Source organism: Canis lupus, chromosome 5, assembly GCF_048164855.1.
Source record: "Canis lupus baileyi chromosome 5, mCanLup2.hap1, whole genome shotgun sequence".
In the NCBI taxonomy this organism is placed as follows: Eukaryota; Metazoa; Chordata; class Mammalia; order Carnivora; family Canidae; genus Canis; species Canis lupus.
In genome coordinates, this window is record NC_132842.1 from 35,436,717 (window position 1) to 35,458,922 (window position 22,206).

Sequence of the window (22,206 nt, forward strand, 5' to 3'; positions counted from 1 at the left end):
ATGCTAATACCCGTCCTGTGCTAAATGTGTGTTAGGTCCTGGAGGCTGAGAGATGGGTTTTGGGGTTTTCGAACTCAATCCTGAAATTTTAAGAACCAAGAAAATAGAAAAGTGAAGTAGATTTGTGTAGTCAGAGGACAGTCTGGGTATGTCCCTATTTGTCTAGCTGCTTTGGCACAAACATCATTAGAGGGATCTCTAGGATTCAGGGGTAGAGAAAGAAGAGAGGGACAGGCATTGGAGCCAGCATTAAAGTCCCTATCTTAAAAAAAATAAAATAAAGTCACTATCTTTGCTATTCCTTACCCTTCATCCATCCCATCATCCATCCCATCCTACTCCAGGGCACCTCTCAGACTTTTCTCTTCCATTCCACCCCACTCATTTCTGTGGCCCATTCCCTTGTTTTCTGAAGGTCCTACAAAAATTAGTAAAAGGGAAGTGAAATATTCCTGCATTTTCCCACTCAGGTCTGCATGGGGTCTAGCAAAGAATAAAAGATTTTCATAATGTTCTTACTGACTCATGCCTGAGGGTGAATTGGGATGGCCAAAGATCAGTTTCATAAGTGAAAAATGATCAATTCATCCCAAAATGAAAAATTACTTGGGATCTTACCGGAAAACCAAATCAGTATGCCAACAATGGTATCAAGAAGCAGTTACTTAGGCATTTGGGGCAGGACTGGGAGATGATCAGCCCAAGACACAAATTGAAATAGTAAAACCCTCCAGTTGTATGCAGTTCTATCCCTTCCCTGCAGTCAGTGGTGGTCGTAGGATATATGAGCACAGAAGGCTGGATCCTAAAGAAGTCACTGGTGTTCAATAGACAAGGGACCTGATCAGGGATATACATCAGGTGATTGAATATAAGAAGGCAGTTTATTCAGTTTGGGAAAAGTAGACAGACTGCTCTAAAATATGGACCAAGGAAGGTGGGGTATGCCTTAGAGTCTAGGGGCATAGGCTAAGGTCTAGAGGTACTCAGAGATGTCAGAGTACTATTGAAGTTAGAGGTATCTGGTTGAAAGTAGGGGCACTAGAGCACTGTGGAGAGTAATAGGATTGAGAAGGGATACTATGAATTCTGGAGCTACTTAGGAGTACAGTCCAAGTTCAAGAATGCTGAAAAGAATGGGGGAAGCTGCAGCCCTTTGGAAATGTCTGGTACCTCAACAACCTTTTCCATCATCCTCACTCCTCACTTTTTTTTTTTAAGAAAGTTCTTTTTTTTTAAATTTTTATTTATTTATGATAGTCACACAGAGAGAGAGAGAGAGAGGCAGAGACATAGGCAGAGGGAGAAGCAGGCTCCATGCACCGGGAGCCTGACGTGGGATTCGATCCCGGGTCTCTAGGATCGCGCCCTGGGCCAAAGGCAGGCGCCAAACCGCTGCGCCACCCAGAGATCCCTCGTCACTTTTTTTTTTAGAAGACTCATTTACTCCTAGATCCGTAAAAAATGTCTCATCATGGTAACCTTCTTAGATATGCCAGCAAATATACCCTTTAGCTCATTTACACCTCAACACTACTAGATGAATGTTTCTATGACTGTATCACTAGGACTTACTTAGAACTCCAAACCTCAACATTTAGAACACTTCTGTGCCAGTTTTGGCTTGAGTATACCAACTACTCAACAAAGCAATTCCCACTATCAAATTCAGTCTCTGTGTTTGGTAAAAGAGGAAGCTTTGGGTTCAGAAGGTTCAGGATGGAGGTGCCTGGAGAAAGTAAGCAGGTGAGGAAGCATCTGGGAAGGAAATAAGGCAAGAGAACTTGGAATCTCTGAGATGGTTCGCAAGGAGAAGGAGGTAAGTGTAGAAAGAAGTTCAAAGAGGTGATAAAGGATGTCCACAAATCCAGAGGGAGACCGCTAAGCAGCGTCACATAATGTTTTCCAACAGATCTAATAGAGTTGATTAGTACTAGTCTAGCTTTAGGAAATTAAGCGCATGAACTAAGCCAAAAAGCCTGCAATGATCCTTCATCTGCTAAACCATTTTACTGAGAGCTTGCCTCAAATTTCTATCAGTTTTCTCTACTTACTTTTAGAAATATTTGTTGAACTGTAGTAAATTTTTGCTGGTGACACCGAGGTTTGCCTTGTGCTCTATATGATTGAGATGCTGCACCATCTACTCCTGGAAGAAAGATACTGAGTAAATGATCCCTCTGTCCCACTGGGCCTGTGTGCCTGAGCTGATTTGTTGGTTGCTCTCCCATAAGATGGGGGAAGAAGCAAAAGAAGGATACTCTATAGGAACCACCCCACACCACCACCTGTTCCTGCGTTGGGGCCTGTGTTAGAATAGGGAAGAAGTTGTCTTGTAAATGGCCACCATCCTGTTGTCTAGACATCAAGGAAGAGATACAGTCTCAGGGAAGTTGCAAAAGCTGCTGAAGGCTACACTCAGATTTCCTACAAGAGGTGGGTTCTTGTATTTGCATAAATAGTAAGATCCTCTAGCAGAACTCCTTCTAATATAGTTTGCTAGAGAATTAAGTTAATCTATCCTTGACCCCTTCTCAAAGGATAGCTGTTTAACAATAGGAAAACCAACATGGCTAGTATAGAACTGCAATGCTGGTTTCTGGGTAAAATCCATTTAATCTCATATTAATACCAGTTCACACCCCTTTTCCCACATATAAATACCTTATGACTAACAGCTCATATTTGCAGGACATTGTCCAGAGTCAGGGGGAAGCTTATGGCCTTAGAATGGAGATATCAACTGAGTTATCTAGAGTGAACCTCATGTTCTTGACCTAATTAGTCCAGTATGATAAGCAGGTGAGCTAAGTACCCATGGCACCCAGAATAACAAGAACAATTCAGATAGAATCCAGTACTTCTAGACATTGTTATGTCACCTGAAGAGTTCTATCCCAATGATGGAATTTTTTTTTTTTTTTGTACTGGAACTGGCTAGGAAATCATGTGCTTTTTGCAGTGTGGCTTGAATAAACGTATCTGATTTGTTTTTTGTTTTTTTTTAATGCTATAGAATTTTAGTGGTACCTGGGTGGCTCAGTCTATTAAGCATCTGTCTTTGGCTTAAGTCACGATTCCAGGGTCCTGAGATCAAGCCCACATTGGGCTCCCTGCTCAGCTTGCTTCTCCCTCTCCCTCTGCCCTTCTCCCCTACTTGTGCTCTCTCACTCACTCAAATAAATAAATTCTTTTTAAAAATGCTATAGTAGGGGGATCCCTGGGTGGCGCAGCGGTTTGGCACCTGCCTTTGGCCCAGGGCACGATCCTGGAGATCCGGGATCGAATCCCATGTCGGGCTCCCGGTGCATGGAGCCTGCTTCTCCCTCTGCCTGTGTCTCTGCCTCTCTCTCTCATTGTGTGCCTATCATAAATAAATAAATAAATTTTAAAAATGCTATAGTAGGTGTCTAGATGGTTTGGGCGGTTGGGCATCTGCCTTTGGCTAGGGTCATGATCTTGGGGTCCTGGGATCAAGCCCCATATTGGATTCCTTGCTTGGTGGGTAGCCTGCTTCTCCTTCTCCCTCTGTAGCTCCCTCTGCTTGTGCTAGTTCTCTCTCTCTCTCTCTCTCAAATGAATAAATAAAATCTTTAAAAAAAAACAAATAAATTTTAAAATGCTGTAATATTTTTTTAATGCTGTAGTATTGCTATTATAGGTTGGAAATAGACTCTGAGACTCTGAGATTTGCATGCTGAAAGTTTATTTGGTGAATGCTCCTGGGAACAAGAGCTGTGAGGAGTAAGGGAAGCAGGATTGGGGAAAGGGGAAATTGAGGCAAGAGGTCCAGGTCTTTATCCCATCCCCACCAGTCATCAACCAGCTACGAGCCCTCAGGAGACAATGCTCCTTTTTTTTTTTCCTTCCTTCCTTCCTTCCTTCCTTCCTTCCTTCCTTCCTTCCTTCCTTCCTTCCTTCCTTCCTTCCTTTCTCTCTCTCTCTCTCTCTCTCTCTCTCTTAAACTTTAGCAGCCAACACTCCTAACAGCTGGGGAAACAGTGAGTTGACCTTGAAGTGGAATCTGAGTGGGGATATTTGACATTATCTGCTGCAATTGCCAACTAGTACTTTTACTTCCCAAGTTTTTATGGCCTCTGATGTGCTGGGCACCGTGTACCAAATAGAGCTACAGACATCTAATCACAACTAGATTTTAAGCCTTGTCCTAGAAGATTTTAGAATCCAGTAGGTTTCTTCAGTCCACTTGAATAGTTACAATGAAACGGAGAGGGTAAAGTTTTTTGTCCTAGGCTTTCTCTATCATATCACCTTGCAAAGTCTAAATCCAGAAGCAAATAGCATGTTGTCGCACATTGTTTTAGAATGGGTCATCTCCTTATAATCTGAACTGCCAGCTAGCAGGTATTTATAAAGTTAACCCCTCTGTGCAGACACACATAGATGACTCTTCCACCGAATTTTCCCCAACCAAGATTCACTTCCAAACCAGTGTCATAATGGAGATTTCTAAGAAAATTGGTAACTGCTTTCTTTTCCTCTTTCCCTTTAAAAGACTTTACAGTGTTTGTCCCCCTTTGTTCTATCTCTAGGACACAAAGATTATAGCTGTATGGGGTAAAGGGGGTGGGTTCTGCCTTATGAAATTACAGACCTACCCTTGTTCCAAACCTTCCCAGTGTTATTCTCACAGCTAGGACCAAAGTGAGGCATGTCAACCCTGGGGCAGAGAGAAGACATTTGCCTTCATATTACTCAGCCCTCACCGCTGGACTTCCCTAGTCAGCATGCATCGTGCCTCTCATGTTCTCACTCTTCAGGTTCAAAACTTCTTTACTGGTGAAGATTGGTTAGTGTTTACAGCTCCCTTTCTCTCTCTTCTCTTGAAGTGATTAGTCACTCAGGACCACATTCCTCCTTAAAAATCCAGGTGAACTGAGGCAGACCTGACAAAATGTTTAGTCTACCTCACAGGTTTCTCAGAGAGCTCCCTCAGAGGCAGAAACTTTGATCCATGCCTTGCCCAGGAAAGGAGACCCCACAGCTCCTAGAACACTGTTAACAAATATGCACAAGAGCACAGACCTTAAAAGAAATTAGACTGTCGGCCAGAAAATAATTTTAATGCAAAGTAGCAAGGGCCACTCCATTTTATCATTTCCTTGCTCTTGCTCTACAGACTCTTCCTTCCTGTGACTGTGAGCAGGTGAGAGGAACAGGCTGTGTTTCTCGAGTGGCTGCCCATATGGGAAGGAGTCTCTCATACTGGTAGCTTGCTCCTAGATCTGGGGTAATGCTAGTGTCCTTTAGATCTTGGAGTAAAAGTGAAATAATAAAATAATTTATATGTGGCTCGTGCATCTACTGATCCCATCGCCTTCCTCTTTATAGTCACAGGGCAGCTGCATCATCCTTGGATCCATGGGGACCCAACATTGCTTCTAAAGAACCTGCAAAATAAATACATCATGAAAAAGGGTGAACTTCTTAGCAGTAGTAGGCTAGAGAAGATGAGAGCAGAGCCTGGCTGGATCTTTGATAGTATCACCTTTCTGGTTAAGGGATTAGAATCTGAAGCTAAAAGGAGGAGAAGGTAGAAAGGAACCAGGAAAAAATGACCTTCTCTGCGGTGGGGCATCCTTTGCTGTTATTCATGTTGATATTCTTCATAGAGATCAGGGTGATGCTGTCTTTCTCTCCGTTGGCTGTGGAGCAGCTAGGGGAAGGATAGGAACATGGTTGAACAATGAAGAACAGGAGTCAATATAGTGGTTAAATAACTGTGGGGCAAAGTGTTGGAACCTCGAACTTTGTTTCTATTAAACCTGTAATTTGGCGATGGACTCTAATGAAATGGGAGTGTGCTTTGAAGCCCAAAAAACTTCTATTTAAATCTTAGTTTTACTATTTGCTACTTATGTGATCTTGCCCAAGTTACAACCTCTTCCAAATCTCATTTTTTTCAAATGTACAGAATGCAGTATTATCTGCCTGGAAGGATTGCTGTAAGGATTTGAGATAATATTATAAAATACCTGCCATAGTACCTGGCATATACAAGATGCTCCTTAACTTAGTGTTTTCTTATTTAATGGGGTATAATAGAGGGGGTCCTGGGTGGTTCATTTGATTAAGTGTCTGACTCTTGGTTTCAGCTCAGGTCACGATCTCAGGATTGTGGTATCAAGCCCTGCCTCAGGCTCTGCACTCAGAGGGGAGACTGCTTAGGTTTTCCTCTTTCTCTCTCCCTCCCCCAGCCCCTTTCTCTTTCTCTAAAATAAATCAATAAAATCTTTTTTTAAAAAGAGGGGCATATTAGCATCTGAATTCCTACACTTTTCAAGAGGGGGTTATAGAGGCTTAGCCCTCAGGCTGAAGAGTTCCATTCATCTCCTGTCACTTGATTGTTTCCTGTTAGGGTCACCCCTGTCCCACCCATCCCTAACCCTGGCCTTGCTGGTGGCTGTCAAGATTCCATGCATGCTTAGGCAAGCGTGTGCGCAGAAGGCAGGAAGTAGCAGTTCTTTGTTGGAGTAGGGGCTGAGAGGTCAGAGAGATGATTTCTCCCTTATGCCTCTGACAGTCTTACCTTTCAGATAACCCCGAACTCCCAGGTTTCTGGGGATCTGTAAAACATCCAAAGACACAGACTGGGGGGAGGGTCACATGCTATACCTCAGAAGACCAACCTGTTCCTCAAAGCCCACCCAAGTGGACTACCCTCCCATTTCATCAGTGGTGCTTATGAGCCATTCTTTTCCTGCACTCCAGGCTGGGTGTCAGTCCCAAAATCTAGCTCTTGGTCTCTTAGCAAAGAGGGACAATGTGGGACCCCAAGTGGAAGGGCATGTACCTTCAGACTCCTTGTTCTTCCGACACTTAAACCTTAGACTGACCACACTGACTAGGATGATCACCACAACCACTAGGATGACAATGAAGCTGATAACACCTGGACAGGGAGAATGGGGTAAAGGAGAAGCAAAGGAGGGGTCAGAGAGGGGCCAGAAGAGTCCAAATTCCCTTCCCAGCCAAGTGCCGTGTAGATAGACTCTGAGAGCAGAGTGAATTCCCCTTCTCCGCTGGATGAATGAATTCTCAGCCTGCTACCCCTCGTGAGAGCGAGCTCCACAGCCCTGTCCCACCCTCCTATAAGAGCATGGAACCCGGCAGAGCCCAGAAGAGTTGACTGGAGGCCCAGTGGAAGCTCCTTCCTACCAGGGCCTTCTTCATCAACCAAGCCCTCCTACAACAAATAAATAGGTGAGATTTAAACTCGTGTTTCTGGAGCCAGAGTATAAGTTAGTTCAGGGGTGGGGTCTCCTGCCACTCTCCCCATCTTCTCCTCTCTCTTACCAAATGCAGCCACAGTGAGCACCGTCTCTGACGTGGGGCTGGGCAAAATGGTTGAGTCTTCTCTTATCCTCAGGCTCATGGTGGTTGATATGGGAGTAATATTTTGAGAAGTGTCTGAAGTGGAGTGGGGATGGGTACGTCAATGAAGGGACTGGCATAGCCCACCAGAGACATGGCTAGCTCCCTCCCACTTCCCCGGGTAAAGAACTACAGAAGGAGGGCACCTGGGTGGCTCAGTGGTTAAGCGTGAGCCTTTGACTCAGGTCGTGATCCCAGGGTCCTGGGATCGAGTCCCACATTGGGCTCCCCGCAGGGAGCCTGCTTCTCCCTCTGCCTATGTCTCTGCCTCTCTCTGTGTGTCTCTTTGCTGTTAAACAAAATCTTAAAAATCTGTTTGCTGAGAAAACAAAATCTTAAAAAGAAAAAAAAAAAAAAGAACTGCAGAAGGAGCTAATGCCCTACAAAAAGGACTTCTTCCTTGCCACTCAGACCAGATCTCATTAGGACGGAGGTTGGAACTGGGTGATGTGGGATGAGGTGAATTGCATTGCTGGTTGCTCATGTTATTAGCTCCAGGGGACTCCAAAAAGTTCAAAATGCTTCTCCTATTATTCTCTTCCCACCATCCCCTTGGGGCTCATTTATGCTCTAGAGATAGGGAGCCGGACTGGGCAAGGTAGAGCCATCTGTGTTTTGCCAAGGGTTGAAGTGGGAGGAAAAAAGCCCCTGGATGTTTATCCCTAGGCACTGATTTAATAAGCCAGGCTGCCAGTTAAGGGGCACCAGTTTCTAGCCCTCTTAAAAAGTAGTATGATTACCCATCTCTTCCCTTCTTCAACTCTTTTTTTTTTCTTTTTTTTTAAGATTTTGTTTTTAAGTAATCTCAACACCCAACACAGGGCTTGAACTTGTAACCCTGAGATCAAAAGTCACAGCTCCACTGACTGAGTCAGCCAGGCACCCCCTCTTCCACTCATTGTACTGCAAGTTTGATTGCTATCCATTTCCTTATCTGTACCTGCACTGCCAAATAAGTCTTCGAGTCTAAAAAAAAATCTCAGAGCCAAGGGGTAGGATAAGAGGAAGGGTCGGGGTGCTCTTCACTGAGAGTACAGGCAGGACATACCACTGCTCCTTGGGATAGCTGGACCTATGCCATGAAACAGCAGGGCTAGGATGGAAGTGGCCACTCCCTCCCAGCTCTCTCCCCACACTGGCACATGAAGGTCAGCCTGCCCCGAAAAGCATATAGTCCTGGCCAAACCCCTTCTGCCTCCCTTTCCATCATTTTGGGTTCTCCCTCTCCCTTCCCCCTCCGTGATTTTATCAGTCCCGAGTCTAGGCTTCTTTTACCTTCACTGTGACCAGGCCCAAGGCTGTGTCTCTACTTCCTACCAACCTTCTCTCATTCCCAAACCAGGCTGCCACTGATGTGGATCCTGGTCCCTGAGATACCTCACTGTGGGACAGAATCTGGGCCTCCTGACGAGGTGGAGAAGGACCCCAACCACAAATGACCTAGTGCTCTTGATCCTCAGCCCCACATATTCACTAGGTTGTGCTGTGTCCTTCTGTGGCTGGGGCTGAGTCATGCCCACCAGGGACTGGGGTTGACCATCCATGGTGCTTGTGCTCAGTGTCCCGGGTTTAATGGTTACCGCGAGGACCTGTGAGGCCCTCTCTGGAGCTGCTGCGGATTAGGAAGCATGGGTGGGCCTGCTCAGGGCTTCAGCCAGTATGTACACGGGGGCTCTCTTTAGTCCAAAATCTTCCTTTTCTTTACTGCTTTCAATTCCAGAAGGAGCCATATTTTCTTTTCCCTTTGGGACCTTACCGATACAGTTACATCTGCCTAGAATATACGCGCTACCACCCTCCAACCCACAGTCTTCATCTGGTTAACTCTTGGGCCTCCACTTCCAAGGTCACTCACTCTAACATGTCTTCCCTGACTCCCAAGTCTGAAGTGGCCTGCATCAGTCTCTGCTCCTCCGGCACCTTCTCTTCATGCTTATCACATCCCTTCCCACCCTGCTTTGTAGTTGGCAATGTGAGGTCCCATTTACTGGTGTGTTTCCCTACTAGTCTATATTCTTCTGTAGGGCAGAAACTGTGCCTGCTTCCCACTGGGCCCTACCCAGAGGGCATCTGGATCTGAGCAGCAGAGTACCTGGGGTCCCAGCACTGGCCGGAGAGCTTGAGCTTCTGGGCTCTGAGGAAGAGCTATTTCCTGTAAGGACAGAGGCAGGAAGAGGTAGAGGGGGGAAGGTTTGGTGATACCACACTCCCTCATCCAACTGAGAACCCTTGGGTTCCAAGCAGATCTGAAGGGCTAGGTGGGGGCAGGGACTGGCCACACTCACTCACCTGTATTGGAAGAAAGTGGTTCTGTGATCAGACTTGGTTTGCCAAAGGCTCCTGAAACAAATCATCTGAGGCTGAGGGTCACTGCTTTCTATTACTCTATCTCCTTCTCTTCTTCCCTTGTAACTAGAGTTTTCTAGTCTTTCTCCCTGCCACCCCCACCCTCAGCCATTCATCTTACTCCTCTTTGAAGGCACGTGAGACGGGGTCAAGCTGAAATAGTCCTGAGAAGAGCTCAGCCTTCCATGTCCTGAGAGCTCAGGCCCCAGCCCTAATCACCTGAGATCTGGTCTTGCCTTTCCTAAGCTGCCAGGTCACCATACCAGAGTAGGCGCTATGTTTGCTCTTACCCTGAAACCGAGATGTCTGCATCGTCATGGGCTGGGAGTGGTGGCCTGCCAGAGAAAGCAGAACACTTTGACTAGCTTGGTGAGTCTCTTGTCCAGTGCAGAGCCCACAGAAGATCCTAGGCTCTCCAAACCTTCCATGTTGGAAGGCAGACACACTTGGCAGAGGGCTGAAGAATGTGGCTCTGGCTCACAGTGCTAGCTTCCTCTGAAACTAGCACTCAATAGTACCATCACCACCACCTCGTGGTTCAGTGTGCCAGAGTCCTTTCCTGACTCTTTAGTCCCATGTGTATTTTATACCAACCTGCCTTGAGGTCAGGGGAAGGTTATTTCAAACTAGTGATTTGTCCAAGGACAGAGGGCCAGTAACCTGCGACGTCTAGATAAGGACCTTGGACTCCAGGTTCTTGCTATCCTACCACTGAGCCCTTCATTTTCCCCTGTGAATATTGTCATCTTGGTTCTGCCCCAAGGGAAGAGGATGGAAAGATGTGGTGAATAAAATGAGGTTATGGATTGGGGTAGGTATCTGAGCTGTCTCTCTGCCCCCCTCCAGCTGGAAGTACGGGTGCACACAGCAAGTAAGTTCTGAGGAACATGTAGGAGCCAGGGCAGCTCTAGAACAAGCAGCCAATCTTATTTTCATAGGCAGAGGCTGCTTCCGAAATGGCCGTGGTTGGCCAAACCCAGGGAGGAGCCAGTTACGGGGAGGCCCCTATCAGAAGCCCTCAGTGGCTTTTTTGTACATCCACGTATGTGCATGTGGGTCTCTGTGCAGATGTGTATGTGTGCTTGTGTGCCTGTATGTGAGGCCCCTGTGTGTGTGGGACCTGAAAGGTCAGGTTGTGTTTGCTCATTTTCCACAATGAAATCATTCTTGAAACCTGTGAACAATGTGAAAGGAAAACAACGTGGGGAAGTGGAGCCGCCCAGCTGGGTTCCCGTCCCTCTGCCACTGCTGAGACTGTAGCCTCTGGCCTGGCGCTTGGACTCCCAGGCTCCCATCAACACGGAGGTCCCAAGCCTGGGCAAGGGTGAGCAGAGGTGGCTGGGGCCAGGGCCCTCCCAGCCTGTGGTAGCCTGGCGGCCTGTTTATTTTCCTTAACTACTGCCTTCCTCCATGGGGATATCACTTGGATGGGGTAGAATTAACGGTTTCCAAACCCAAGCTCGCCTAAACCCTGGCTGTGTTTTTCCAAGTCACCCTGTCTCTGGTAGCCCCACCCTCTCACTGGGTGGGGCGTCAGAGGGGGATTAAAACTAGTAGGGACCCAAGGCTAGAGAGCAATCTGCCCAGCTGAAAATGACCCTGAAAGAACATTTCAAGGCACATCCTGACAACACCTCTCAATAATTGATGAAGCACGTCTTAGGTACCGTCTGAGCTCTATCAGGTTGTCATATTAGCTCTTCATGGATGAACACAACGCACTGCCTTCTGGCAGGTGTGGAAACAAAACCAGTGTTTTAGAAAGAGTTCCAAAGCCACAGGCTCTAAGCTCCAGTACCCTGTTCTCTGTCTTCTGGCCCTATCCCCCTACCAGAAATTTCTGTTAGCAGTAGATTCTTCTGTGAGTAGATGAGGGACTTTGGGAACATCTGTTTCTGCAAGCCAGGGTTCTTCTGACCCCTGGGCCTGTAGACACCCCAAGAACCCTGGCCACATGAGATTTCTGATTTTCCTGTCTCCTCTCCCTAATCCCTACCTGCTTCATTACCTTCCAGCCTCTCCCTTCTTCCTCTCTACCACCTCTGTCCCTTATTTTCCTCAGCAGCAGAATTTAGTAGTTTAAAAATCACAGTTTTTGGAGTCTGACAGGTATGAGTTCAAGTCCTGACTCTACCACTTACGTTCTGACTTGGGCCTTAGTTTTTCCTCTTCTTTAAAACACAAATGACTTACATACCTCATAAGTGGTTGCGAGGATAAGAAAATTCGTATAAAGCACTTAACTCAGTGCCTGACAGTCCATGCTCAATAAATGCTAGACATCTTCCAAGTCTCTGTGTATCCAAGTCAAGTCACCTTGTGGGCCTGAATCACCTCAAAAAGGGTTCCTCAAGGGAGACAGTAAGCGTGCTGAGATCTCAGGATGAGAGATGAGGAAACTCAAAGGGTAACCGTGGCTTATGTAGAGTTTATACAGGGCACCATGAGCCCTGCCACTTGCCTGGGACAGTGCCCCCTCATGAGGCTCCCCTTTAATGTCCTTCTCTGCCACTTCTGAGGTTTCTACCACAGCCTAGTCCCCGAGCCCCGGATCAAACCTGTGACTCTGTCCTCCGGGGGTGGGGTAGGGATGGGAATGGGGTGAGCAATCAGAGTTTTACTCCCAGCCCATGGGCTTCTAGAGAAAGTCTGACCTCTCCAAGGGACGGAGTATTAGAACTCAGGCTTTCTACCCCCACCAAGGGAGGGCCTTCCTCTGTCCGCATCCAAGCACTTGGTATGAGCAGGCTCCTAAGTCTCCAACAGAGGACTGCTGGAGAGTGACATGGGAGTAGGGAAGGGATGAGCAAACGGAAGTTGCTGCCCTGTGAGTCAGAATCTCCTGGATTTCTCATGGTTCCCAGCAACCGCTCCCTAATTAGAGGACTCCTGAGCTGCTTCACCCTTCCTTGGCTCCCAGAATCTGGTCTCAGAGGGGCTGTTTCCAGGCATCTCCTCTGGATGCCTTCTCATCCAGCCCCTCAGGTGAGGATGCTGTATACATCCTCTCTGGTAGATAGTTCTTTGTACCTAACCTGAGTCTCTCTTGCTGTGATTTGAGCTTCAAGTCAACATTTGGAATTCCCAGGTTGTTACTCCTCGTATGAAAGAAGAGTCAGGATCATCTGTAAAGCCCAAGGAGCAGACAATTTTGTGCCAGAACACCCTGGAAGGAGCTCTCTGGCCTCAGTCTCACACCAAGATGGTGGCTTCCCGCATTTCAGGAGGTCAGACTGTGGAGGCCCCAGTTCACCCTGGAAATGTTCCCACAAAAGGGTTTAGCCACGTCTCAACTTCACCTTCGCTCAGTAATGGCCACCCTTCCCCCCACACCATTTCAGCTGGTTCTCTTCATCAGAAGGCTCTGGAATTTCCCTTGGGCACAGGCCTGGATGAAGAGCATGTGCCTCCCACTCTGTGAAGGAGGGACAGGCGCCCAGGACCGCCAGTGGCGGGAGAGGAAGTGCTGGGGCAGGGTGGCAAGTGCCTCTTACCTTGGAGCAGGAGGAAGCCAAGGATCGCCCCGCACAGCCGCGCCGCTCTGACGGTGCCCATGTCAGCTGGGTCTGTGGCGGGCAGGCAGCAGCTCCGCGGTGGCTCTGTCCATAGTGGAGAAGAGAGAGGGAGTGCTGGGGCGGGGTGTGGGGTGGGGGCTCGCTCTCCAGGAGCTTCCTGTCAAAGAATAGAAGGAAACAGATTGGGCCTGGCTCTAGGGGCCCTGCTCAGCCAGCAGCCCAGATGAGGATGTAAAGCTGGAGCAGTGTGACTGTGCCTGGGGCTCTGCCCTGCCTGGGCTAGCGCCACAGTGGGGTCCTCCAGGGCCTTTCCACAAAGACCAGTGATGGCAACGGGGTCCGTGCCCCCCTCTCTGCCCCTCTGAGGGGTCCATCAGCTTCCTCCGCACACTGTTTGGAGGCTTTTGGAAATTTACCTGAAGTCGAACTCCAATCTCTCCCCATACTATTTCAGACCAGGTCCTCGTCTCCCAAGATGAACTCTGAAGCTCAGCCCACCAGCCATCCATGCTCTGTAGACTCTGCTTCACGTTCCTCTCCACTCCCAGGGTCCCAATGCAGATGGGACTTCCAGCATTTTTCGGGGAGGCCTTACAAACGTTGTTTTTGTTTGCTTGTTTTTAAGTAATCTCTACAACCACATGGGTCCGGCTCGAATTTACAAGCTTGAGATCAAGAGTCACAAGCTCCACTGACAGAGCCCACCAGGCACCCCTATTGTCATTCTTAACAATTCTTAATGTTAGCAGGGCCATATTCCCTCCCAAGGCTCTAGAGGACAATCTGTTCCTTGTTCTTTCCAGCTTCCAGTGTCTGTTGGACATTCCTTGGCTTGTGGCCACATCACTTCAATCTTTGCCTCTATCTGCACATCACCTTCTCCTCTGTGTGTCTCTTACAAGGACACTTGTCATTGAATCTAGTGACCATCTGGATAATCCAGGATGACCTCCTTGTCCCTAAATCCTTAGCTTAGTTACATCTGAGAAAACTGGTTTTCCACATCAGGTTAATATTCACAGGTTCTGGGGACTAAGATACGGACATACTTTTGTGGGGGCCACCGTTCAGCCACTATGGCTAGCTTTCCCCACTTTAAAGTTCCTCTTTTCACCTTTATAATTAAGTACTTATTTGCAAATAAGTACTTCGAATTCTGTAAATATTACACATTACAATAATTTATTATTTTGATGCACAGATTGTCCCCATTTTGGTCACTGGGAGTCCCTTTGAGCTGGCTTTTGTGTCCTGTTGACATGGCTCCATCATTCTTTGAGGATTTTCTTACTTTCTGGAGTAACAAGATGTTCCATGTTCATCCCATGCCAACTTTGAGATTGGCTGTTTCTCCAAAGGAGCCCCAGTTCCTTTTAGTGGCAAATGGCATTGAGAAATGGAGATCCAGGCAGTGGGGGTGCTCATTGCTACTATGACGTAGCTTCTCTAAGGCCCTTTCCTCTCTTTTTAAATTTTATTTTATGTATTTTATTTTTAAAAGATTTTATTTTATTTTTATTTTATTTTTAAAAGATTTTATTTATTTATTTGACAGAGAGAGAGAGAGCACAAAAAGAGGACTGGCGGGCAGAGAGAGGAGAAGCAGATCCCTCGAGGAGCAGGGAGCCAGATGTGGCACTTGATCCCAGGACCCTGGAATCATGACCTGAGCAGAAGGCAGATGCTAAACTGACTGAGCCACCCAGGTGCCCCTCTGTCCTTCTCTCTCTTTTTTAAAGATTTTATTTATTTATTCCTGAGAGACACAGAGAGAGAGAGAGAGAGAGAGAGAGAGGCAGAGACACAGGCAGAGGGACAAACAGGCTCCATGCAGGGAGCCCGATGAGGGACTGGAACCCAGGACCCCAGGATCACGCCCTGGGCTGAAGGCGGTGCTAAACCGCTGAGCCACCTGGGCTGCCCAATAAAATTTATTTTTTTTAAGATTTTTTTTTTGAAATTTATTTATTCACGAGAGACACACAGAGAGAGAGAGAGGCAGAGACACAGGCAGAGGGAGAAGCAGGATTCCTTCAGGGAGCCCAATGTGGTACTGATCCCAGGACCCTGGGATCACGACCTGACCCGAAGGCAAATGCTCAACTGCTGAACCACCCAGGTGTCCCTATTTATTTTAGAAAGAGAATGCATATGGTGGGGTGAAGTGGGGGAGGAGAGAGACAAGCTGACTCCACACTGGGAGCTTCATCCCAGGATTCTGAGTTCATGAACTGAGCCAAAACCAAAAGTCAGACGCTCAACCCACTGTGCCACCTAGGCGCTCCTCATGGTGATCATTTTTAACGGCAACGTTTTTACTGTTCTGTGGTCTATTTAACCACTACCCACCCACCTTGGGAATTGGAAAAGAGAAATGACCCCAGTGCACAGAACTGAGTCAGGGCCCTCCATCCCGGAAGGCTGAATGTGGGGAGGACCCCAGAGTCTGTCTTTTCATCTGTGGTTCCCACGCCTAAACATTGAAAGCCAGGACTTCTCCTCTGAAATAAGAGTAGATTTTTTTTAAGTTTTTATTTATTTATTCATGAGAGACAGAGAGAGAGAGAGAGAGAGAGAGAGAGGCAGAGACACAGGCAGAGGGAGAAGCAGCCTCCATGCAGGGAGCACAACGTGGGACTCGATCCTGGGACTTCAGGATCAGGCCCTGAGCTGAAGGTGGCGCTAAACCACTGAGCCACCAGGCTGCCCAAGAGCAGATTTTTTATCATTTTAGAACCTGAACGCCTCCAAGAGGCTCCATTACAACAAAAAGCCAAAAAGAGACTGAGAGGATAAGTCACTGAACATTTGTCATGGCTCAGAAGTGCCATCCCCACAGGTGAAGGTTATGGCTTACAAACCTAAGGACCCGGTTGGGGTGGAGGGATTCTTTCAGTTTCCAGTTTGATTCAGCAACCTTTGTCCAGCACCTGCTGTGTGGTACCAAGCCCCATGATAGACTCTGGAACACAGACAGGAGTGCTTTGATGGGGTTCTGAGGCTAGGAAGAAAAATGAGCACTCACCCACCTGTATATAAGACAAAGTGTGGCAAATGTCAGGAACGAGGTAAAAAACATCCTGATATAGCGTTTAAGCAAAAGAGAGCAAGCTACCTCAGTCTAGTGGGCTGAAGAATATATTCCTGGCACAGGTGACACTTGAACTAAGCCATAAAAGATGGTTAAGGTTTAGATGGTGGGAATAAGGGAAGGGCAGCTCAGAAGAGTGAGCATAGAGATGGAAAAGTAAAGGAAGGCTGGAATAATAGTCTAGTCCCCAAAGTTCCACCCACTTATCCTTTCTGAGGCCTTTTAGGAGATAGATCCAAGATTTATGAGGGAGGGAAAGGGGAGATTGCCATCAGCAGGAGCAGGAATTGGGCTTTTGGACTCAGGGACTGGAGCTTCAGTGGTGGTGCTTATGAGAACAATGGGACATGTGTCTTTAGGGGCAGGAACCAAACAGCAGTGACTAAAGCTTTTCACTGTGGCAGAACCCATATTCCTTCTGGCTGAAGTCTAAGTAAACCAATGTGGGACGTCCAGAGCCTTGGGTATCATTGACAGGTAGGGGATCAGCCTCCTAGCTGGATTCAAGACCAGCCAGCCTACAAGGCCAGGTCAGCAGCCCAGTAACCTGGGCTTAAGTGAGCTTGGAGATCTGAGTGAAGTCCCTGAACGTCAGAGTGTGGAGCAGCTTGGCTGATGGACAAGGAATCAAAGGGCTACATGTTGCCTCCTGAGATCAAGCTACTGGATGAGTGAAGTTCCCAGAGGTCTCCTGGTCTCTAGACTGTAATGGAGGGTGGTACACGCAGAGCAAGGGACAAAATGAGGGATGGCTGGTTGCATGGAGTTAGTTGAGACCAAAAATTATAAATTTATAAAATTTATAAAACCAAAAACTATCCTTTATGAACTCTCCAGTTAGAGGAGAAACTGCTGGGTGCTTTTTTTTTTTTTAAGGTTGTAATTATTTATTCATGAGACAGAGAGAGAGAGAGAGAGAGAGAGGCAGAGACACAGGCAGAGGGAGAAGCAGGCTCCCTATGGGAGCCTGATGCAGGACTTGATCCTAGGATCCCAGGATCAGGACCTAGCCAAAGGCAAACGCTCAGCCACTGAGCCACCCAGGTGCCCCTGGTGAGAGCTTTTTAAAAATATTTTATTTTTAAGTAATCTCTACACCCAACATGGGGCTCAAACTTACAACCCTGAGATCAAGAGCCACATGCTGTATTGATAGAACCAGCTAGGTGCTCCTGGTGGGCACTTTTTGTGACTTTAACACATTGAAGCACACACATTCTCAAATGAAGCTACCTTCAGACAAATGCAAAGAGACATATAAAATTAATATTTATAATAACCAAAGAGGAAAAAATCCAAAGAGAAAAAAATATACCTTGCATGGGAATGATAAATGTCATATTCAACAAAATGGTTAGAAGGAGGGGAGAGGTCAAAAAATGGGGCTCCTATTTTATTTGTAATATTTCATTTCCTAAAATTTTTGAAATAGGGCACCTGGGTGGCTCAGCCAGTTAAGCATCTGCCTTCAACTCAGGTCATGATCCCAGAGTCCTGGGATGGAGCAGGGAGCCTGCTTCTCCCTCTCCCTCTGCCTGCCACTCTCCCTGCTTGCATGCACTCTGTCAAGTAAATAAATAAAATCTTAAAAAAAAAATTTTTTTTTTAAATAAGTGTGACAAACTATTAAGATGGACAGAGCTGGTGGCTGGGCCAAACAGATTTAGTATATTATAGTCTACACTTCCAGTGTGTTTGAGAAACTGCACTAATAAAAAACCAGTAACTTCAGGAAATCAGTTGGGGTGAGGAGTCATCATGTCATGGTAGAGAGTGGGGCGGGGTGAGATGGCTCACAAGGTGTGTAGGACCTGCTGGAGGAGGAGTAGGCAGGCAGACTCAGGCTTCTGAAGCTAGCAGGAAGCATAACAGGAGGTGCCATATCAAGGTCCAAACACATTTAAGGGAGAGCTAGGCCCAGGGGAGTCCCAGTACTCACGGAAGTGAAAGCGCGGGGAGAGACATTGAGTGTGTGTGCAGAGGGTGTGTGCCTGGTAAAGCCCCATAGACGTGGCAGCTCCCGGTAGGGCCCATGCTGGGGCAGCAGGCTCTTCTTCACTGGCTGGCCACCTGTCCCCCGGGGAGCCTTGCACCAGGCAGAGGATGCACCAGGTAGACTCTTGGCTCACCCCCCTCCTGATAGGCTGTCTGACTCTGCAGGGACCCCCAAGCCTTTCACCAGCCTGAGCTTCCCTTTTTCCCCTGCTCATCCGGAGCTGCTTCCCCACCCCTGCCCCAGGAGCTCTGTGACCTGGGCCCCAGAGAGCCTTAGACTTTTAACTGGGGGTGGCTATTGGGCTTTCTACATGCAAAGGGACAGTGGGGTTGGGACGGGGTAGACAGTGTGACTGAGAAAACTAAAGGGAGAGTATTCTGGATAGCCTTCCTTGGACCCTAGTTGTTTTCTTTTGGGGAGGACCAGGCTGATGGCTCCAGGTTAGGGGAGAGGTTCCACTCGCAGTGGTCCAGCTGGGGAAGGGAAGGCTAGAGAGAAAAGCTTTCTTGAGCCTGTGGTGACCTCCTCAGCCAGCTCTGGCATTTACACTTTGGAGGTTTGCTACCTTCATTGGCAATCCATCCCACCCCTACTCAACAGTTAGCAGACTGGAGACAGACAGACGTTACCCCCAGCTTCTGGCTGGGACCCCAAAAGAGGCAGAGACTGGCATGGGTTTTCCTCAATCCAGCCAGGAATCAGCACTGGGCACCCCCTTTCCTCCAGGTCCAGATCCTGGGACCCCGAAAAAGATCATATCTTTTGGGATGAGGTATCCCTTTGTTTCACCCCAAGCTTTGCGAGTTCCTGCCCCATTTTTCTTTCTCCCTCCCCCAGGGTACCACCCCTCCACCTTCTGTGGAGTTGAGGGTGGTGGGAACCTCAGATGCTCCACACAATGATTCCCTTTCCCCAGGACTTGAAAAAACAGCGGCTCACTGCCCACTGGCCAAGACGCGGGACAGCAGCCCCTAGTGTGCTCAGATTCCTGACCTAGGATATATTCTCTATTTAGGAATTTTACTGGAGGTCTGGGAAGACAGAGCAGGGGGAGGGGACAGGCTTGGGGCGAGGGGAGTCTATATGCCAGACTGGAAGGAAGCCTTTCTCCGTTGCTTTCTGAATGACTTTGTTTCCTTTGCTTCTTTTTTCTCTGTCTCTCTGTACCTATTTCACTCCTGGCTCTTTCTTTTCTTTTTAAATTTTATTTATTTATTCATAAGAGACACACAGAGAGAGGCAGAGACACCGGCAGAGGGAGAAGGAGGCTCCCTGCAGGGAGCCCAATGCATGACTTGATCCCAGGACCCCAGGATCATGCCCTGAGCCGAAGGCAGATAGATGTTCAACCTCTGAGCCACTCAGGCGTCCCTCCTGGCTCTTTCTTTATCTCTCTCTTTTTCTTTCTATTCTTGGCTTTGTTTTTGTTTTTCTTTAAAATTTTATTTATTTATTTATTTATTTATTTATTTATTTATTTATTTATTTGAAAGAGAGATAGCAAGAGAGAGCAGGAGAAGGGGGGAGGTGGAAGGGGAGTCAGGCTCCCTGCTGAGCCGTCCTTCTCCATCTCAGAACAGGACCACAACCTCAGCTGAAGGCAGACACTCAACCAACTCAGCCACCCAGGTGCCCCTTGGCTTTGTCTTTTTCTCCATCTCTCTGTATCCCCCACCGGCCCCCAACCATGTCTGTCTTTTTCTTTTATTCTTTCTTCCTACATGCAGGTATTGGGGGGGGGGGTAATGGGTTTTTTGCTATGTTTGTGTTAATCTGTATGTTTCTCTGTCTCTCCATCTCTTCGCTCTGTCTCTCTCTCTTTTTTGTCTATGTTTCTCTCTCTCTCAGTTCCCTTTGGGCATCTGTCTCCATCTTGCTATTTTTCTATGTGTACATAACAGACCACGTACATTCTATGTCACCCTCTCTCTCTCTGCCACTCTCTTACCAGGCTGGCCACCATCCCTGGTCTTCTCCAGCTGTGAACAGCTCAGCAGGGCAGGAGCCACAGAAGCAACTCCCAGAGGTGCTTGGTGGGGCCTGGGGACCACCTCTAGGGGACGGGCTGCCCCTGCTCACCATCATTGTTGCTGCCTTTGTCCTGCTGGCAGTCTGTATTGTGGTGGCTGTCCACTTTGGGCCAAGACTACATCAGGGCCATGCCACTCTCCCTACAGAGCCACAAGCCCCAAAGCCGGAGGACGGCATCTACCTCATCCACTGGCGAATACTGGGTCCCCAAGACAATCATGAAGATGCCCAGCAGGAACCTCCTGCCTCTGGCTCCTGCCTTGTGCCAGATGGACCTAGGCTCAGCGTGGATGAAGTCACTTATCTGTAGGAGGGAGACTTTGAAAAGTTGGACTGACCTGTCTCAGAACAAGAAAACAGACAGAGAATTAGGGCAAAAGCAAATTAGGATCTGGACATCAGAGCTTTGGAAGCTCACACATGGACTCAGCTGGAGCTGCTCTCTCTGCAGAGTATTTATAGAGAAAGCCCTGATGTGGACAGGAGAAATAAAAGAAGTGTGAAGGCTTTGCCTGGAAACATGCTACTGTGAGCATTCCCAGTGCCCAAAGCTGCCCTAACAAAGCTACTCCCTCCTTTTTAGGGACCATCAGATCCCTGACCCTCCTTTACCAAGTCCTTACCTCCTCCTCTTCTCACCCCTAATCTCCTTTGCTTTTGTTGTCAACATGAGTCCAGCTTGCAAGATCCCACCACCCACCCCACCCCTGTGCGTGGATGTCAGTATCCTTGTAGACGTCCTACCCCCAAAGCCCCCAGGTCCTGTGAGGGAGAGCCAAAGCAAAGAACCCAGGGGTCTGCCTTCTCCACTACTCAGGGAGAGAAGGAAAATCTGTTGCCTTTCACCGATTGAAAGACATCCCTTTGACTATTGGGGTCTATGCCTCATCAGCAACTTCCAAGACCCAAGCACCAATCATAATCATAATCATATCTAAATTGCTTTTGAATGCCTCCTTCTATGTTGAGGAAAGACTTTGTCTTGCCTTCCCCAGATGAAATGGGGGGAATTTGGAGGCTTTCATTCCCAGAAGTTATTACACCACCACCCCCCATTTCGGTGTATATGCGCTGGTTGGAACTATCCTAAAAATTATCCCATGACATTTCCCAAATCCAGAGCCTCCTAACTGGTGGGAAAACGTGAAAGGAAAAGAAGCTCCAAGAAGCTTGTCTAAGGGAAGGAAAGAGTAAGGAGAAGGTTTACCGGGGTGGGGGGGGCATGGAGGTTGGTAAGATGCAGGAAGGCAGAGCTGAGCCTCCCGGTGGCTCTCTGGAAAGGCACCCTTTCCCTGACACCTGATGTGTAGTCAAGAATGTGCAGACTGGCATTTCTGGAGGGATCTCTGGGTTCTTCACCCTGGGGAGCACCTGAGAACAATAGATGCACCCTGGTACTGCCCTTGGTGACACCCTGGCACAGTCAGGAAGGCAAGGATAACAGACCATGAAGAGGAACACAGGTGGAGATTGTAATGTATACGCAGGACTGGCCTGCCTGCTCTGGGACTGGTGAGAGGCAACTGTAATGTTAATGGCTACTCCTTCTTGTGGTCCAGCTCTATGCTGGGTACCCCACTCATCTGTGAACCTGTGAATATTATAGTGTTTGCTCCTCGTCACAGTCTTTGGGGGAGGAGTCACTGTTATTACCATGTTACACTGGAGGATATTGGGATACACAGGTGGACACAAGTACTGAGTGGTGAAGTTAGGAGAATGAACCTGAGCTGTCAGGCTCCACAGCCTAAGCACCAAGTTGGGGGCTAGATGGGTGGGGGATGATCATTTTGGAAAGGCTTTTGATTCTGCCCTGGTTTCTAGGTACAGGA

General features: G+C 47.8%; 3 protein-coding genes across 16 annotated transcripts in view; 1 reads left to right on the forward strand and 2 right to left on the reverse strand.

Annotated features, from left to right (window-relative positions):
- The window catches only part of DNAJC18 (DnaJ heat shock protein family (Hsp40) member C18), a 32,111-nt gene extending 29,278 nt beyond the window's left edge, over positions 1–2,833 (reverse strand). For 3 of the 8 annotated variants that reach the window (XM_072826028.1, XM_072826029.1, XM_072826031.1), the window contains exons 1-2: positions 2,665–2,831; positions 2,055–2,149 (exon numbers count right to left, since the gene is read on the reverse strand). The gene's annotated coding sequence lies outside the window, so the exon portion shown is untranslated. Of the gene's footprint in view, positions 1–2,054; positions 2,150–2,664 lie in introns of all 8 variants that reach the window. The other 5 variants (XR_012031078.1, XM_072826030.1, XM_072826024.1 and 2 more) reach the window with 3 other exon arrangements.
- SMIM33 (small integral membrane protein 33) lies at positions 1,432–20,893 on the forward strand. Of its 3 annotated transcripts, none has more exons than XM_072826069.1 (2): positions 1,432–1,819; positions 20,295–20,893. In XM_072826069.1, the coding sequence occupies exons 1-2, from the start codon at positions 1,799–1,801 to the stop codon at positions 20,682–20,684; spliced, it is 411 nt and encodes a 136-aa protein (XP_072682170.1). In that variant the 5' UTR covers positions 1,432–1,798; the 3' UTR covers positions 20,685–20,893. The 3 variants fall into 3 exon arrangements, with proteins under 3 accessions (XP_072682170.1, XP_072682169.1, XP_072682171.1); XM_072826068.1 differs by lacking the exon at positions 1,432–1,819 and adding an exon at positions 9,947–10,110; XM_072826070.1 differs by lacking the exon at positions 1,432–1,819 and adding an exon at positions 18,326–18,459.
- ECSCR (endothelial cell surface expressed chemotaxis and apoptosis regulator) lies at positions 5,069–13,399 on the reverse strand. 5 transcript variants are annotated; one of them, XM_072826063.1, is made up of 9 exons: positions 13,236–13,393; positions 10,032–10,076; positions 9,685–9,735; positions 9,488–9,547; positions 7,318–7,431; positions 6,815–6,913; positions 6,551–6,587; positions 5,581–5,677; positions 5,069–5,411 (listed from the first exon to the last, which is right to left on the reverse strand). In XM_072826063.1, the coding sequence occupies exons 1-9, from the start codon at positions 13,294–13,296 to the stop codon at positions 5,403–5,405; spliced, it is 573 nt and encodes a 190-aa protein (XP_072682164.1). In that variant the 5' UTR covers positions 13,297–13,393; the 3' UTR covers positions 5,069–5,402. The 5 variants fall into 5 exon arrangements, with proteins under 5 accessions (XP_072682164.1, XP_072682165.1, XP_072682166.1 ...); XM_072826064.1 differs by lacking the exon at positions 10,032–10,076 and having other exon boundaries at positions 13,236–13,399; XM_072826065.1 differs by lacking the exon at positions 9,685–9,735.
- Positions 20,894–22,206: the final 1,313 nt, after the last annotated feature.

Bases quoted from the DNA above. Each gene is read 5' to 3' on its own strand.
- SMIM33 (XM_072826068.1), top strand. From the start codon at position 10,018: ATGTTTGCTCTTACCCTGAAACCGAGATGTCTGCATCGTCATGGGCTG. The intron at 10,111-20,294 runs GTGAGTCTCTTG...CTCTCTTACCAG, and splicing joins AGAACACTTTGACTAGCTTG to GCTGGCCACCATCCCTGGTC.
- ECSCR (XM_072826063.1), bottom strand. From the start codon at position 13,296: ATGGGCACCGTCAGAGCGGCGCGGCTGTGCGGGGCGATCCTTGGCTTC. The intron at 10,077-13,235 runs GTAAGAGGCACT...TTTCTCTGGCAG, and splicing joins TGGCTTCCTCCTGCTCCAAG to GCCACCACTCCCAGCCCATG. The intron at 5,678-6,550 runs GTAAGACTGTCA...TCCTTCCCCTAG, and splicing joins AGTTCGGGGTTATCTGAAAG to CTGCTCCACAGCCAACGGAG.